Source organism: Schistocerca piceifrons, chromosome 1 (assembly GCF_021461385.2).
Source record: "Schistocerca piceifrons isolate TAMUIC-IGC-003096 chromosome 1, iqSchPice1.1, whole genome shotgun sequence".
In the NCBI taxonomy this organism is placed as follows: Eukaryota; Metazoa; Arthropoda; class Insecta; order Orthoptera; family Acrididae; genus Schistocerca; species Schistocerca piceifrons.
This window is the reverse complement of record NC_060138.1, coordinates 14,738,864-14,757,001: the sequence shown is the minus strand read 5'-3', so window position 1 is coordinate 14,757,001 and position 18,138 is coordinate 14,738,864. Positions and strand designations below refer to the sequence as shown.

The following is an 18,138-nucleotide window of genomic DNA, read 5'->3' as shown; positions in this document are numbered from 1 at the left end:
AGACCATTGCGAGACCTGCAGGAAGAGAGAGTCAATGAGAATTGTGTGTTTTCATGGTAGCATACCTCTTAAATTTCATTTGAGTATTTCTTTTTAAGAGGTTTCAGGTAATATTTTTAATTGTATGTGTTATTCCAGGCAGTCCATAACACAGTTCTTACTTCTGAGCAGCACTTTAAGGAATCAGTTCTTTGTCGACACATACTAATGTGTTAGCCATATCCATTTTTGCTGCTTTTATCCCAATATGAGTTTAAATGGAAGTGAGCCACCGATAACCAAACACGATTTATTTTGCCCCCCCCCCCTTCCCCCCCCCCGACACACACACACACACACACACACACACACACACACACACACACACACACACACACACACACACACACACACTCACTCACTATGGGGCTCACCTCTATTTGGTGAGTATGTGATTGGATACCATGATGTCCCAGCCTTTGCAGCATTGCTTTCTGTCTCTCTGTCTGTTTTGCAAACCTACACTTCGAGTATATATTACCTTCTCTGACTTTGTCGAATGGTCCTTCTGGTGCAGACTTGATTCACAATTTTGGTCTTGATTTCTAGTTTTACTCCCAGCAATATCTTCACCTTCCATTAATGATTATGTGGCTCCCATTATTGGGTTTGGTCTGCATCTTTTCCAAATTTTACAGACGTGCATGTTGTGCAGGGAAGTTCGCCCACTGTGATGTATGCTCTGCTTCTGTCTCTTTCCACTCTGGCACCTTCTTTCCTGTTTTCATAGCACATCCAAAACCCAGCATGGTAGCCATCCCATTGTAGGGGTGGGTGGGGTCGTCAAGTACCTGCACAGTGGTAGCCCACTGGGTATGCAGTGATCGCTATGTGGTGCCTACGTTGCACATTTCCCATGTATGCCATGGAGTGTGTGCCCATCATGACTGGGACATGGGGACTCCTGGCAATAGATTACTGGTCATGTAGCTGTAGCTGTTGCTGTGGCTGGGTGGTGCCTATAGGGAGAGCCCTCGTTTGGAGCTGGTGGCGCAATGGTAGATAGTTCACACATGAAGCAACTAAAACTTTCTCCTGTTGGTGGTATTAAGGCCCAAGAAGTCTCTTTAAATTGAAAGGTTTTGTTCTATGCAACAAAGTATGATCTCAATGTATTCCTTTCCCTTGCGACGTCTTGGGATTAGATTATATTCAATTTTTGTTCCATAGACCCAAAAAATGAGATGATTCTCATGGCTGTGGAACATGTCAGAAAGTATAACATAAAACATTTGAATATAATACTTACTACACTGATCATTTGTCAGGAGATAGACGAAACAGGTTAATACAATGCAGTAAACTGGAACAGCTAATATTTACAGAATTAACACTCTGTCAGAATGAAACACTGTTATAAACTATTAATAAATTTATCATACACAAAATACCTAATCTTGACTGTTGTGACCAAGTGTTGTCAAAACTGAAATCTAAGAAATATTTTTACTTAAGCTGGCTTAACAGTCTCTGTTAAGATATTCGTCTATGGAGTAGGAGTTGTGTATCAAAAAGTCTTTCAAACTCTGTCTAAACCGTGCTTTATCTGAAAACAAGTTTTTTATGGTTGCTAGCAATTTATTGAAAATGTGGGTTCCTGAATATTGTACCCCTTTTTGGACTAAGGTAAGTGATTTTAGGTTTTTATGTAGATTGTTCTTATTCCTAGTATTGATACTATGTATTGAGCTATTGGTTGGAAATAGAGATGTATTACTTGCAACAATTTTCATTAATGAATAAATATACTGAGAAGTAGTGGTTAGAATACAAAGTTCCTTGAACATGTTTCGACAAGATGTTCTTCCACCAATGATTCTTGTCACACACTTTTGCACCCTAAAAACTTTTGCTCGGTTTGATGAGCTGCCCCAGAATATGATCCCATATGACATAATGGAATGAAAGTAAGCAAAGTATGCAAGTTTTTTTGTATTTATATCTCCTACATTTGACATCATTCTCATGGCAAATACAGACTCGTTTAGGCACTTAAGCAATTCTGTGGTATTCCCTTCCCAACTGAATTTTTTATCAAGTTGTAATCCCAGAAATTTAACACTGTCAACATCTTCGATATGCATGTCTTCACATGTTATACTCGTGCTGGAAGGAAATCTCTTACAGGTTCTGAACTGCATATAGTGGGTCTTCTCAAAGTTTAATGACAGTGAATTACCTTTGAACCACATATTAATGTCAGTGAAAATTTGATTAACAGCTATTTCTAAATCTGTACTTGACTTGCTACTTATTGCAATGTTTGTATCATCTGCAAACAAAACGAACTTAACATCTGGCAATGTAACAGATGAGAGGTCATTAATGTGCACAAGAAAAAGCAATGGACCCGAGACGGAACCTTGAGGAACACCACATGTAATTAATTCCCAATCAGATGAAGACTGACTGCTTACTGCAAAGGTATTTCCGGACGACATCCTTTGTTTCCTGTTAGATAGATAAGACTCCAACCATTTCGCAGCATTTCTGGTGGTGCCATAATATTCTAATTCACTTAAGAGAATGCTGTGGTTCACACAGTCAAAGGCTTTTGACAGGTCACAGAAAATGCCAGTAGCCTCCAATTTATTATCTAATGATTAAAGTATATTCTGACTGTAGGTGTAAATAGCTTTCTCTATATCAGAACCCTTCAGAAATCCAAACTGTGACGTGGTCAATGTATTATTTGCAGTCACATGCTCAAAGAGACGCTTGAATACAACCTTTTCAAATATTTTTGAGAAAACCGGCAAAAGTGAAATTGGTTGATAGTTTGATGGTATTTCCTTATCCCCCTTCTTGTAAAGAGCCTTAACTTCAGCATATTTTAGCCAGTCTGGAAATGTTCCACTGATAAGAGATTGATTACACAAATAACTTATGGTAATAGAAATGAAGTACTTGTGTAAGAGTTTTGCAACACTACATGTACTTGTTACAATAGTCTCATTTATTTTTTGAGTTATCTGTTCCTCTTCCTTTTTGGCCCCACCTGTCTCTGTCTTCATAATATCCCATACAGTTTTTATTTTGTTACCTGATGTAATTATCTTTTTCTCATAATAAAGTTGCTTCGATGTCTGGATTACTTGCTTCAATATTTTGCAGTATTCTTCGTAATACATTACAATTCTAACATCAGAGCTGTATTTAGGTATTACATACAGTCACCTTTTTGTTCTACATGATATCTTTATTCCTTATGTAATCCACAGTTTATTTTTTTACTTCTGTGTGATTTGAGTTACCTTTAGGGGAAAGCAATTTTCAAAAGTGGAGGCAGCTTTGTTAATAAATGATTTGTATTTTCCATTTGAGTTAGACGGGTTGTAAACATCTATCCAGTCCATGTCTTTGAGCAATTTCTTGAATTTCTCAATTTTTGACTTATTTATTACCTTCCTGTACTCAGATTTAATAGATTTTTTTATCCTGATAAGTTTCAACATTTAGCACAAGATGCTGCATGTCATGATCAGATAGCCCATTTACTATTGGTTTTGTGATATGACTTTTTTTCCCTAGATTTGTCTACAAAGATATTACCAATAGCAGTCTCAGAGCATTTACATATCCTAGTTGCAAAGTTCACAGTAGGAACAACATTGAATGATGCAGATTAGATGACAAGGAGCAAAATCCTTCCCCCAATACCCGGTCTGTACCAGGACAGACAGTGACACCTTTTTGGCCACAAAGCTTTTATTTTCTGTGGGAAAACATTGAAGACAAATATAGGAAAGTTAGAGCCATTCTAAGATGATGAGTGGTTCCCTCGTCATTAAAACATAGTCTCCTGCCCAGTCACAGGTGCTGCTATCTTTTCAAAAGTTAGATAACATTCCCATACTGTTACTCCACACAAATCTTAGTGTGACCCAGGGATCCTCCTCCTGAAATCTGACAATCCCCCCAGGGGGCTCACCATTCTTTAGCAGGTTCGTGCTTGGTTACCACGGGGCCACAGCCTTTGCAGCATCTTTTCCCTTCCGTGCTGCACATCTATCCTCTTGCTATTCTTTTGCCCCTTCCTTGGAGAACACGTCTGTGGTGTTATTGAGAATGTTCTGCATTGTCTGCCGCTGACATAACAGTCTTATTGCTGTTTTTCGTTCCCTTTTTCTTTCTTTGTTTCCCTTCTCCTCTCATTCCTCTGCTTTGGCAATTGAGGTTCCTCTTTTTCTTCCTCCCTGTGCGCTCCTGAAGGCCAGCCCATGAGTCTGATGTGTAACGCATGAGTGGGTAACGTGTAATTCCCAGCCCCGGATTGACAGGTAGGGTTCGCATGTATCCCCTGGTACAGGACCGGCCCAGGGAGGGGAGATTGCCTGATCTGCAACCTTCCCAAATTTGTCCATCTCAGGTGTGACCTGAAGTGTGAACAATCACCCCCATGTGGAGAGGGCCCCCAGTTGGAAGGAGTGTGCCATCAGAGACGCTGCCAATCTTCAGGGATTTTCTTGCAGTGAGCCGATCATCTGCACAATCAATGTCTACGAAACGTAAATGGAATGAGGCTAACAATTTAGACCTTTCCAGCTGCACCACAGTTCCTTTGTTATCATGTACTGAGATGGTCAGTCCTTTGCCACGGTAAATCCGTTTATTATTCAGAAAGGTTTTGACACAATTTCAAGCTCTGTGAAATCCTGCTCTCGTTTATGGAATGACACTTTGCTTTTGGAGACTACTTCTGATAGCAACTGCTTGCTGCCTCACTTCTCCACGGCTGTCCTGTTCGTGTCAAGGCCCATAGAACTCTGATTTCTTCCCGTGGTGTTATTTGCACTAGGCTGCTCGACTGTCTGACCGAGGCCGAAATCCGGTCTTATCTCTGATCAGTGTGTCATTGCCATCCGTTGAATGATGAAAAAGGTAGATTCATCCTTAGTGGCCACCTGCACTCTTTTTTTCTCACCTTTGATAGTGATGCTTCTGACCAAAACCAAATCGAGCTATGAAATTATCACAGTCCGACCGAACATTCTGAACCAGATGCGCTGTTACCAGTGTCATTGTTTCAACCACAGTAGACTGTCTTGTCGACACACAACCAAGTGTGTAACCTGTGGTAGGGATACGCACGAGGGCAATTGTCCGCTTCCTCCTCCCTGCTGTATCAACTGCAATGGTGGCCATGCCGCTTTCTCTCGGATTGTCCCGTGTATCTCGATGTGCGGGCTGTCCGAGAGACCCGGGTAAAGGAAAAAGTGCCTTACGCAGTCACTCGTAAGCTATTGGCTAGTCGTAAACCCTGCGTTCTCCTGCCTGGCACCTGTAGTTCTGTTCTTGTTACCCCTCACGCCACGAAGGACGTGACCGTGCAGACGTGCGACTTCGAGTTCAGCTCTGTGGTTGTGAAATCACCCAGTGTCGAGGTAGCATCCGCATTGCCCTGTCCAGCTGTGCAACAAGCCATCAAACTCTCACCTCAAGGGGCAAAGCCATTGGCTACACAACTGGTTGGCCGAAAAGGACAGAAGGAGTACTCCCGTGAAGGCTTCCTATGTCTCTCCAGAGTCTTCCTCTGCTAACTGGAAAGGATTGAAGAAGCCCACCAAAGGCAGACAGTCTTCTCCTTCACCAACTCGGAGGTCCTCTTTGACGGTGTTGCTTGTGATACCTTAGCCCGGCCAGCCTCTGTGTCGCCAGTGCGCACCACCAACTGTTTTTCTGTATTGGACTCCACAGATTGATAGCAAAAGTAAGCTGATGTATCTGTGCCCTGTAACAGTGACTCTTTGCAGGCTGTCACTCAGCAGCCGCCTAGGTGGCACCCCTTCATCTCTTCTTCACGATTCTCCTCCAATAGAACGTTTGTGGTCTTCGGTCCCACAATTAGGATTTACGACTGCTTTTAGCATCGCAGCGTCCCCTTGTACTCTGCCTTCAGGAAATGAAATTGTGTCCTCATGGCTGCTTGGAGCTTTCCCATTTCTTCCCAGTTCCATTCCACCTCGAGGGGGCATCGTGCCACTCATACGAGATGACATTCGTAGTCAACCCGTGTCCCTGGCTACCCATCTTCAGGCTGTTCCAGTACGCCTTTTCCTTCCTCACCTGACTTTTTCCCTCTGTACTATTTATGCCCCTCTGTCATTTGATTTCATCAGGGCAGACTTTGTTCAGTCTATTGGGCAGCCACCTCGTCCATTTCTGTTACTCGGTGACTTTAGTGTGCATCATCCCCATTGGGGTTCTCCCAGGACCTGTCAGAGAACTGCCATCTTAGCTGATGTTCTTAATCAACTCGACCTCTTTTACCTTAACAATGGAGCACCCACATTCCTTTCTGACTCCTCGCAGACCTATTGCTATTTGGACCTATCCTTTTACACTGCCCAGCTTGCCCGTCATCTTGAGTGGTCCGTTCTGACAAGTTCTCGAGCGACCCTGTCCCGTGTGCTATCTGTTTGCTGACTCCTACCCCAGTTGCATGCACACTCAAATGGCAGTTTACTAAGGGTGACTGGTGGCTTTATTCCTCCCTGGTGAACTTTGAAGAACAAGATTTCCCCAATTTGAGATGACCAGGTTGAATATCTCAAACGTTGTGTTCCATTCCTCCCACTTCCTCTTTACTAAGCTGTGTCCCAGTCCCTTGGTTGACTGAGGCATGCCGCGACTCAATTTGCGAATAGAGACCTGCTCTCCGCCTTTTTAACCATCATCCTACTATGACAAACTGCATTCGTTATAAGCAGATGCGTGCAAAGTGTCGTCACATTCTTCGGGAAAGTAAAAAAGCTAGCTGGCTTTCATTTGCTAGTTCTTTTAACAGTTCCACCCCTTCCTCTGTCGTGTGGGCCAACTTCCGACGGCTCTCTGGGACCGAGATCCATTCGTCAATTTCCGACCTGAAAGTAGCAGACGATGTTATCGTGGACCCTCTTGCTGTCTCCAACCTCTTGGACCCCTATTTTGCAGACATTTTGAGCTCTTCTCACTATCACCCTGCCCCGTCAGAACGAGTGTAGGTGGCTTGGACGATACACTTTTCTTCTCAGAACCTTGAGTGCTACAATGCCGCCTTTAGTATCAGGGAGCTAGATCGTGCTCTCAGTTCATCCCGATCCTCAGCCCCAGGGCCAGATGCTGTCCATATTCAGATGTTACTTCTCTCTTGCAGGCAAGCACTTTCTGCTTAACATGTACAACTGCATCTGGGCAGAGGACACGTTTCCTGCACATTAGCATGAAGCCACAATCATTGTGGCTTCACACCAATGTGCAGGAAATACCTAAACCCAGGAAGGACAAAAACCTTCCTTCTAGCTACCAACCCATCTCTCTCATCAGCTGCGTTTGCAAGGTGATGGAACATATAATTCACGCAGTTTGGTATTATAGCTCGAGTCTTGCAATTTACTAATGACAGTGTGGCTTTCGAATATGTGTTCTGCAGTTGACCATCTTGTTACTTTGTCCGCCCGTGTCATTATCAGTTTTCTGCGGAAATCCCAGACTGTGACGATGTTTTTGATTTGGAGAAGGCCTATGGCACCTGCTGGAGAACTGGTATCCTCCAGACTCTTTACATGTGGGGCTTCCGTGTCCACCTGCCCTGTCTCCTTCCGGAATTTTTAAAAGACAGAGTTTTGAAGGTGCTTGTGGGTTCTGCCTTGTCAGACACCTTTATCCCGGAAAACGGTGTGCCTCAGGGTTCTGTCCTGAGCATCGACCTCTTTGCTATCGCCATTAACCTTATAATGGCCTGTCTTCCACCAGGCGATTCTGGCTCCCTTTTTGGTGACTATTTTGCTATATATTGCAGTTCTCCATGGACCTGTCCACTGAGCGGCATCTTGAGTGATGTTGTGATTGTCTTTACTCCTGGAGCATTGACAATGGCTTTTGTTTTTCCACTGAAAAATCATCTGGTGGTGCAAATGGCTTCTCCCACCATCTTTACATTTTGGGCCTGTTGCCCTTCCATTCATTGAAGCTATGAAATTTCTGGGGCTTCGATACGAAACACTCTTGCTCCTCACGTGTTTTTCCTGGCAGCCCGCTGTATGTGGTCCTTCAATGTCCTACATGTCCTCAGTGATACTTCCTGGGGTGTCGATCGAACTGTCCTCCTCCCTTAGTACTGGTTCCTTGTCCGTTCGAAAGTCAACTATGGGTGCTTCGTTTATGTGACTGCATGTCCATCCCTCTTACACCTTCCCAACATCCCTCTTACACCTTCCCAACAGTATTTATCATCGTGGCATCCGTTTGGCCACTGGCGCCTTTTACACTAGCCTGGTTGAGAGTCTGTTTGGTCTGTATGCTGAAGCTGCTGAACTACCAGTGTCCTACTGCCGTTACTTTCTCATCAGTAGGTATGCATGTCATTTGTCTGCAATGTGTAGCAACACATGCTGTGCCTCCTGCTTCTATGTTTCGTTTGATTGTTAGTATTGGGCGCAGCCCTCTTCTCTGTTACCTCAAGGAATATGCTTTCGGCACTTGCTTCGGCAGCTTACCTTCACACTACTTGCAACTTTCTCGGTGGGTGTGAACCCTTCACCACCTTGGCTTTGTGAAGTGGCCCATGTTAACCTTGCCCTTCATTTACTTCCTAAGGACACTACTCCAGCCTTGCTCTGTCGCCTTCAGTTTCATGACCTTCGCATGGAATTTCGCGATAGTGTCATTGTGTACACTGATGGCTCTCGGACTGACCTTGGTGTCAGGTGTAACTCTGTCAATGGTGACCACATCCTAGGTATCGGCTTCCGGCACACTACTCAGTATTTACAGTGAAGCTTTTTGCCCTGTATCAGGCCATGGAGTACATCCGGCGACACCAACTTTTCGATTGTGTCTTCTGCTCAGATTCTCTCAGCGTTCTTAAAGGCTGTGTGCTGTACGCTGCCCATTCCTTAGTGCAATGGGTCCAGAAAAAAATGTCACTTGCTCTCTCTTGGTGGAGCCACTGTGAAGTTTATGTGGGTTCCTTGTCATGTTACCTCAGCCCACTAGTTCATATATTCCCTGTGCTACCATCTACCAGGAGGTGGTGTTCCTTTGGCATCGCCATTGGTCCACCCTTCAAGGGAATAAGCTCAGGATTATTAAGCTTCTCCCAGTGTCATGCACGACCTCCTCTCGACCTTCCATCTGGGAGGAAGCCATTTTAACCCGGTTGCATATTGGGCACTGCCTTGTTAGCCATCATCATTTGATAAGTTGCACTCCCCCACCACTTTGTACACATTGCACCCAGGTGACGGAATGCCCATTTTTTAACTGTTTACATTCCCGCTTGGGTTTGCCGTCTGAGTTATCGGCTGTTTTAGCAAGTGTTGACCGTGTTTTACTTTTTGTCTGTCAAAGCAATATGGCCTTCATGCCATTTAATTTTGGGCCTCCATTTCTAAGTGGTGTGTTTAGTAGCCCTTTCTCCATGTCCCTGTTTGTAGCTGTCTTCTCTTATTTCAGTAGGGATTGACGTTTAGCCATTTTTTAACTCCTCTCTGTTTTCGTGTTCTATAGTTTTGATGTGGGCGTGTATGACCCCAGTTGTTTTTGCGCTTTAAAAACAGAACAAAAAAATGACGATGAGCTGCAGGTCAACTTAGAGTGACAAGGTGTGCACTTCGTCTATTGTGTCCCTGGGGGAACAATGGAAAACAGATTTCCTACTGCGGGCTTGCCTTGGCTTTCAAGGATGATGCATAGCATGAGAAGGTTGATGTGATGACCTACGATGTGACATGAAAACCCAGCATTTCTCTGAGCATTATGCTTGGGCATGTGAAAACTACCATCCCGCCTTTCAGCCCATAGAATAGCTGGTGGAGAAAAAGCACTTATCTTTTACTACCCACAACCTGGAGCCATATAGTGCTCCAGTCAGTGAATGAGGACTCACCAGTGCCATAGCCCATTGCTTTCACACAGTCCCAGGCCCAGACTGCATCCACAACTAAATTCTGAAACATATCTCAGTATTTTGTCAGCATCACATCCTTCCTCATTTTTATTGGATCTGGAATGAGGGCGAGTTTCTACCTTAGTGGCGAGAAAGTATGATAGTTCTGGTACTGACACTGGGTAAGAGCCCCCCATGTATTGACGTTCTCTGTAAGTTGCTCTAATGTGTGGTGAACAAGCGGCTGTTGGCTCCATGAGTTGGTGCCTTTTGGGTGCTCCTCAGGGTGGTTTTCACAAAGACCGCTCCACTGCTGATAATTTGGGTCTCTTCGAGTCCACCATCCGTTCGGCCTAAGCACACCATCAGCACCTCATCGCTGTCTTTTTTGACCTACAGAAGGCTTAGGACACGACATGGCATTACTACATCCTCACTAAGTTACATAAGTGGGGTCTCCAGGGTCCACTGTGCGTACCAGGTTCAAGTACCCCATATCCAAGAGAATGGGGTCCCATAGAGTGCTATACTGAACATCCCCCTTTTTCTGGTTGCCATCAATGGTCAAGTGGCAGCTATGAGGTCTTCAGTATTGCCCTCCTTGTATGCCAATGATTTTTGCATTTATTATTGCTCCTCAAGCTTGGTTCTTGCTGAGTGTCACCTACAGCACGCCATATGAAAGGTGCAGTGATGGGCTCACCCATGGCTCCTGGTTTTCTGGCGCCAAGACTCTTTGTTATGTAGTTCTGTTGCCATCATACTGCCCACTCACACCCAGACTTTACCTGCATCATCAATTACTTCTTGTCGTTGAGACGCACCACATTTTGGGACAGGTCTTCAATTCCAGTCTGACATGGTGTCCCCACTGTGACTGACTTAAGCGAAAGTACTGCTGACACTTCAATATTCTTCACTGCCTCAGCGATACTAACTGGCATGCAGATTGTTGTACTCTTTTGTGGCAAAGTCATGATTCCGTCCCATCTTGATTATGGGAGTCTTCCACATGGTTCACCATCAGCCTCAGCATTGCAGATACTGCACCCCCATTCATCATTAGTGGAGGGGGGGAGGGGTGTCCTCATGACAGGAGCCTTCCGAACTAACCCTGTGAACAGCCTACCAGTCAAGGCTGGAATCCCTCCATTACCTATCAGGAACCAACAACAACAGCTACTGAATTAAGTGTAACACTTCATAGCTTCCCTGAGCATCCCAGCTGCTGTGTCCTTATCCTTGGAAGGGAGCTCCACCTCCCACAATGGTAACTTCGTCCACTGTCACCTCTGGTCAGGGAGACATGGCATATACCCCCACAGCTTGTGGCCTGACCTCAGACTTGTCTTGAAGCCTTCTTTCGTCCAGAAGATCCTATACACTAACAATATTTTACCACCTGTTCTTGGCTGCCCTTAAGATGTATTCGGGTTGGGAAATGGTATTCGCAGATGGCCCAACAACTGATGGATGAAAAGGCTTGCATACACACAAGCACGGTGCATTGAATTCCACTCTCAACCAAATGGCTGCAGTTCCTTCACTGCTGAATTTATAACCATTAAACTAGCCCTAAGCCATGTTCAGTCTTGTACTGGCAAGAGTACCCTAATCTGTAGTGACTCCTTTAGCAGCCTTCAGTGTGTAAACCAGTGCAACTGTCCTCACCCCCTGTTTACGCCTATCCAGGAACTTGTCTCTGACCTCTGTCAAGCTGGTCAGCTACTGGTATGGTGGGATTTCAGGAAATGAATGAGCTGACTGGTTGGTCAAGCCAGCCAACATGATTCAGGTTCTGGGAATGGGGGTCCCAGAGCTGGACCTTTGGTCATTTATATGCCATGGATAGCTGCAAGTGTGGTATCAGAATGGTCTGCCCTGATCTCCCCATTGCAGTGCAATTAAGGAGACCATGAGAAAGTGTCAGTTTTCCCTGTGTGCTCCTTGCAGGGAATCCACCATCCTGGCCACACTCGGCTGACCCATTGCCACATTCTCTGATGGGAGGATTCCCCTCACTGCCGACGCGGAGCCTGCCTGACGGTGGCCCCGTTGCTCATAGCCTGCCCTAATTTGGCTGCTCAGAGGCAGGATCTTAATCATCTTGGTGTGTTCCCTCTGATGCTAGCAGCCAGTATCGGATCAGCTGATCTGATGTTACGTTTCGCCTGCAGAAGCTCTCCCTGCTGGACGATGCAGATAGGTGGCAACTCACATGTCTTAGGGTGCCAACCTCTGTGAATGACCTGGCCGGTGGTGAAGTTGATAGTGAAGGACTCCACAATGTTTATCCTGGGCTGAGAAAAAATTACTTTTGAAAAATCATATTAACTTTTTTGGTTAATTGAAGAAAACTAACTTGAGATTTCCACTACCAATATATGTGCCTATAAACTATTAAAATTTCATTAAAATTGGACAAATTCATTTCAAGCTATATAGTTTTAAAGTGAATAGTTCATAGCAAAGATGGTCAGAACTGGACAATCATTGCAACAATCTAAAATAAAATATATGTATTGAACTTAAAACTAAATTGCTCTGTATAGCCTAATGTGAAATAAAACAACAAAAATATTGGTGTGACTTATTTTGTGATAGGCCCATTGGTTCACTTGTTGAGCAGAATGGATAATGCTTTGAAAAACAGATGTAAGATGAACATCAACAAAAGCAAAACAAGGATACTGGAATATAGTGGAATGAAATCAGGTAATGCTGAGGGAATTAGATTAGCAAATGAGGCACATAGTCATAGACGGGTTTTGTTATTTGGACAGCAGAGTAATTGATGATGGCTGAAGTAGAGAGAATATAAAATGTAGACTGCTGATGGCAAGAAAAGCATTTCTGAAGACGAAAAATCTGCCAACATTGAATATAGATTCAAGTGTTAAGAAGTATTATCTGAAAGTGTTTGTGTGGAGTGTAACCATGATGCAAGTGAAACGTGGACAATAAACACTAGGCAGGAAGAGAATAGAAGCTTTTGACGTGTGGTGTTACAGAAGAATGCTGAAGATAAAATGGTTAGATCACATAACTAATGTAGAGGTATTGAGTAAAAATGGTGAGAAAAGAAATTTGTGACACAACCTGACTAGGAGGAGGATTCAGTTGATAGTATTGGGTGGAGGGTGGTGGTGGTGGTGGTGGTGGTGGTGGTGGTAAAATTATAGTCAAACCAAGAAATGAATACATTAAGCAAATTCAGGAGGATTGTAAGTTGCAGTAGTTATTCAGAGGTGAAGAGGCTTGCACAGGATAGAGTAGCATGGAGAACTGCATGAAAACATATCTTCCGACAGAAGAAGAAGAAGAAGAAGAAGAAGATGATAACAGTTGGAATCAGTAAATTCGTATAAATACTTGGGTGTAATAAATTAGTAGGGACATGAAGTGGAATGATCACATATTCTGAGTTGTGGGTAAATCAGGTAGCAGAATTCAATTTATTGGTAGAATACTTGGGAAATGTAATTGGTCTAGAAGGGAGATTTGCTTAAAAACCACTTATATGATGCATTCGAGAATTTTGCTTAAGTATGTAGTACCAATACCAAATAGGACTTGCTGGGGATATTGAGTATATGCTGTGAAGGGCAGCAGAAATGGTTCCAGGTTTTTTTTTTGATCTGCAGGAGTGCGACACTGAGATGTTGAAGGAACTGTGCTGGTAGATTCATGAAAATAGACGAAACTATCCTTACAAGGGAACCTCCCCATTGCACCCCCCTCAGATTTAGTTATAATTTGGCACAGTGGATAGGCCTTGAAAAACTGAACACAGATCGATCGAGAAAACAGGAAGAAGTTGTGTGGAACTATGAAAAAATAAGCAAAATATACAAACTGAGTTGTCCATGCGCAAGATATGCAATATCAAGGCAGGTGTGAACAGAGGAACGACGTGGTCCCGTGGTTTGCGTGAGCAGCTGCGGAGCGAGAGGTCCTTGGTTCAAGCCTTCCCTCGGGTGAAAATTTTAATTTTTTATTTCCGGTTTACATGACAAACTCTTATGTTTTCATCACTTTTTTTGGAGTGACTATCACATCCACAAGAAAACCTAAATCGGGCAAGGTAGAAGAATCTTTTTACCTATTCGTGAAGTGTATAAGTTAGGTGGGTCGACAACATATTCCTGTCATGTGACGCACATGCCGTCGCCAGTGTCGTATAGATTGTATCAGATGTGTTTTCCTGTGGAGGAATCGGTTGACCTATGACCTTGCGATAAAATGTTTTCGGTTCCCATTGGAGAGGCACGTCCTTTCGTCTACTAATCCACGGTTTTGCGATGCGGTCGCAAAACAGAGACGCTAAACTTATTACAGTGAACAGAGACGTCAATGAACGAACGGGTATATCATAACTTTGCAAAAATAAAGAAAGTAAACTTTTCACTTGAGGGAAGACTTGAACGAAGGACCTCTCGTTCCGCAGCTGCTCACGCCAACCAGGGGACCACGGCGCTCCTGAACTCACTTAATCCTTGATTTTGCACATCTTGAGCATGGGCTATTCAGTTTGTATATTTTGCTTATGTTTTCATAGTTCCACGCAACTTCTTCCTGTTTTCTCGATTGATCTGTGTTCAGTTTTTCAAGGCCTATCCACTGTGCCATCTTATAACTAAATGTGAGGGGGGTGCGATGGGGAGGTTCCCTTGTTAGAAAGTCAACTAACATGGTTTCAAGATCCAGCTTTAAATGATGACTCTAGTAATATACTACAATGCCCTATATATATCACTCTCAAAGGAATTGTGCGGATACATCTAACTACTCGGACAGAAGCAGTGCAGTGGGTAGCATACTGGACTCACATTCGGGAGGATTTAGGTTTTCCATGAGTTCCCTAAATAGCTCCAGGCAAAGGTCAGGATGGTTCATTTGGAAGGACACAGCCTATTTTCTTCCCCATCCTTGACACAATCTGAGCTTGTGCTCTATTTCTAATGACCTTGATGTCGACAGGACGTTGAACTCGATCTTCCTTCCTTAAGACTAATTACAACATGCACAAAGGCATTTAAACAACCATCTTTCCTGTGTTCCATATGTGAATGGCAAGCCCTAATAACTGATACAGTGGTACGCGCCTGATGCTGTTCACTTGATCATGTAAAGGTGTCCTTTGTTACCTTGTAGGTATGAATGTGAAATGTGTCTGTTTCTCCATATTTGTAGAAATTTCATTTCCCAAGATGCCAAACTGGTTGCTTAATTTGATGGGGTGTAGTATTCTATTCTTAGATAAATTCTCATTATCTACATTTGTAACTTCCTGACTGGTATGGTTTTTAGTTTTATAGCTACTTCCAATCTGCATCCGATGATGATGTGAGGTAATTCCATGTGAAGTGACATAATCTGAAAGGTGCTCTAAGCTCAACTATCTTCGGTTTTGTTGAAATTTGTACAGAATATGCCTGAGGTACCTGAATGGACATTGAAGCAAGTTCATGCTATGTATAGTTTTAGCATGCGAGACGGAGATGAGCCAGACACACATTAAATTTTTGGCAGCTTAAATGACCATCACAAAATGGTCTGGATGCGAGGATCAGGGAATGGTAATTTTAAATCAGGCATATACTGGCAACTTTATCACACTTGATTATTAAATTAAACACACGTAAGGTAATTACTAAATTGTTTAAAATCACCAAGTGAATCAAACACTTTAAATATAAATATAACCACAAAAGACACCATAATAAAAAAAAATCCTTGCCACATTCTGTTGCCACACAAGACAGTTGAAAACAAAGTGAAATTTGCACCAAGATTCCACCTGGGGATGCAATAATTTAAAGATTAAATTAAATCTCAGGAACGTATAAGTACTGGATTGCACTCTGTTGTGTACATAGTTCTGCGTAGTCAGCGTGTACACAACGTTCCCACTAGAGCGCGCCCTGCTAAGCACAACAGCGCAGGTGCAGTGCTTGTCCGTCTCTGCACTACGAGATGGCTCTGCCTTGGAGACAGACCAAATTCTGCGTCTGCCGATCCGCGTATTAATATGTAACGCAGCCAATGAGATTGCTGCTAATGTAGAACCTTTTCTCCCCGCGGATCACACTTGCTCAGTGATACCTGAACGCTCGAGGTATTATAACGAGTGTACAGGCCTTCGAGCAGTCAGTCTGCATTAGTCTGTAGTCAAGTTTGTCTGCGCCTAATAAGATTATCATATTCCTCTACATAGCCATGAAGAGAAATGTATAGACACTTTGTCAAGTATCAGAGATATGTGAGAATAAGATTAACGTACCAAGACCAAAGGAACTTCAGATTGTCAATTGTAAATAGCATCCAGAATCGAGTTAAGTAAGGCTTATGATTGTTATTATTTTAATAAATGTGTGTGAAAATCAAGTTCTGTTTAAAGTTGGTCACCGTCAATCTGCTACTCTAAGCGTGCAAGTGGCATTTCTATTGTCTGACCTAACGGCAGAAGATAAACACGTCACGATAAGACCACGAGACACATTGCTGACACTCGCCTACTTTGCTAGAGCGACAAGTCAAGTAATCTGATGGTGTGTGTACCGAAGGTCGTACAGTACGCACACCACACACTCCCTTCAGAATCTGAAGTAAAAGGAAGACAAATTTAACATGTACCATAATAACTGATACCTGATTTTTAAGTGTCAAACACAGATCCAGTTTTTGTCATCACGTAAATGATGAGTCAGCTGATTTCGTATGAGCATTTTTGAGGTTTACTGATGCAAGTTCACTAGCTCTATTAAGACGTAACTCAGCAGACAGAAGCTTACATACTAATTCCTGTTCTAGGATGATGATGACTGCCACAGCAATTTCACACCAGGTATCCTTTGAACTACTTTTGTGGCAGGAGCAGACCTGGATCCACTACATGGAAATGTTCCACATAAGCAACTTAAACACCATGAAATGACCTATGTTGTATGTGGTTACCAATCGTGTAGCCTGTTCCAAACTAAAAAATCCGCCACCTTTTCGAGTCGGCAGTCAGCACCTTGTATGGGTGATGTTAATGTGCTCACCACTGCCAGGAGACTTCCTGGCCAATGTACCTCTAAAATCCCTCTCCGGTGCCATGCTCATGCACTGTTTGAAAACCGATGTGTGTGGAAATCAACCCCTCTTGCGTGGTGCCAAGAAAACTCTAGACACTTTGAACTGGTACACCAGCTAGTCTGAGTGTGGTTTCTATACAATTTTCAACACTCTTTTAGGGAAATACTGATGTGGTTCCCAATACCTGCCTCATGAGTTACGATAGCACACAGAATAAAGCTTATATGACAGACAGATGGTACACACACATTCCCAATCATAGGTATCCTGTGGCTGTTACGACAGTATGAGCATCTGGCCACAAAGTTAAAATAAAGTGAATGTGCCAAAACATGAAAACAGCAGATAATCTTGTACGACAGGATAATGCACTGTGTGTGTGTGTGTGTGTGTGTGTGTGTGTGTGTGTGTGTGTGTGTGTGTGTGTGTGTGTGTTTTATTGTTTGTTTGTTGGAGGGGCATTTCTGTTTTTTTTTAACCACCTTATATTTTTCAAGTTATTGAGTTACTTTGCATGCTTTGTTTGTAATACTGTGCTAACTCGTAATGGTTTTATTTCAGAATTAACAAAGGATGAGTACACTGTTGGACGATTGCCAAATTGTGATGTAACAATTACAGAAAGAGAAGTTAAAAAAGAAGTGCTGACAACAATAAGCAAATTGCATTTCAAAATAAGGAAGACGAAAGTAGGGGATGCACAAGCTGTATACCTGGAAGACTGCAGTTTTAATGGAACATTTGTTAATGGTGAGAAAATAGGGAAAGGCAGAGTAATAGTGCTACAGAGCAATGACCAAATAAGCCTTGCTGCTGCACCTTTTCGGGGTAAGTGTTGAATGAACTTGCCATATTTAGTCTAGATTTTCACATGACTTTTTATCATTTGTTTTTCTTTTCTAAAATTATTATTATTATTATTATTATTATTAATATTAATATTATTAATACACTTAAATTTGTTTTGAGAATAATCCCCCAAAACAGTATGCATTTGAGTCATTTTCTAGCTGTATCTAGAATGTGATTCCACTGTTTGTGCAAGAATCCAAATTAGTTAGTTAGTTAGTTGGTTAGTTAGTTACGTGTTCCATTAGCGTCAATCCAAATGAAATGGTCCAATAAAAATTAAGTTGCTTGCTTGTCCATTT

The 18,138-nt window shown here is 42.9% G+C and overlaps 1 protein-coding gene across 1 annotated transcript in view; it reads left to right on the top strand.

Annotated features, from left to right (window-relative positions):
- LOC124797884 (ovarian-specific serine/threonine-protein kinase Lok-like) overlaps positions 1–18,138 on the top strand; it is a 199,860-nt gene that overhangs the window by 21,404 nt on the left and 160,318 nt on the right. Inside the window, exon 2 of the mRNA XM_047260984.1 lies at positions 17,549–17,815. Within this exon, the coding sequence (XP_047116940.1) occupies positions 17,549–17,815 (267 nt within the window). The remainder of the gene's footprint in view (positions 1–17,548; positions 17,816–18,138) is intronic.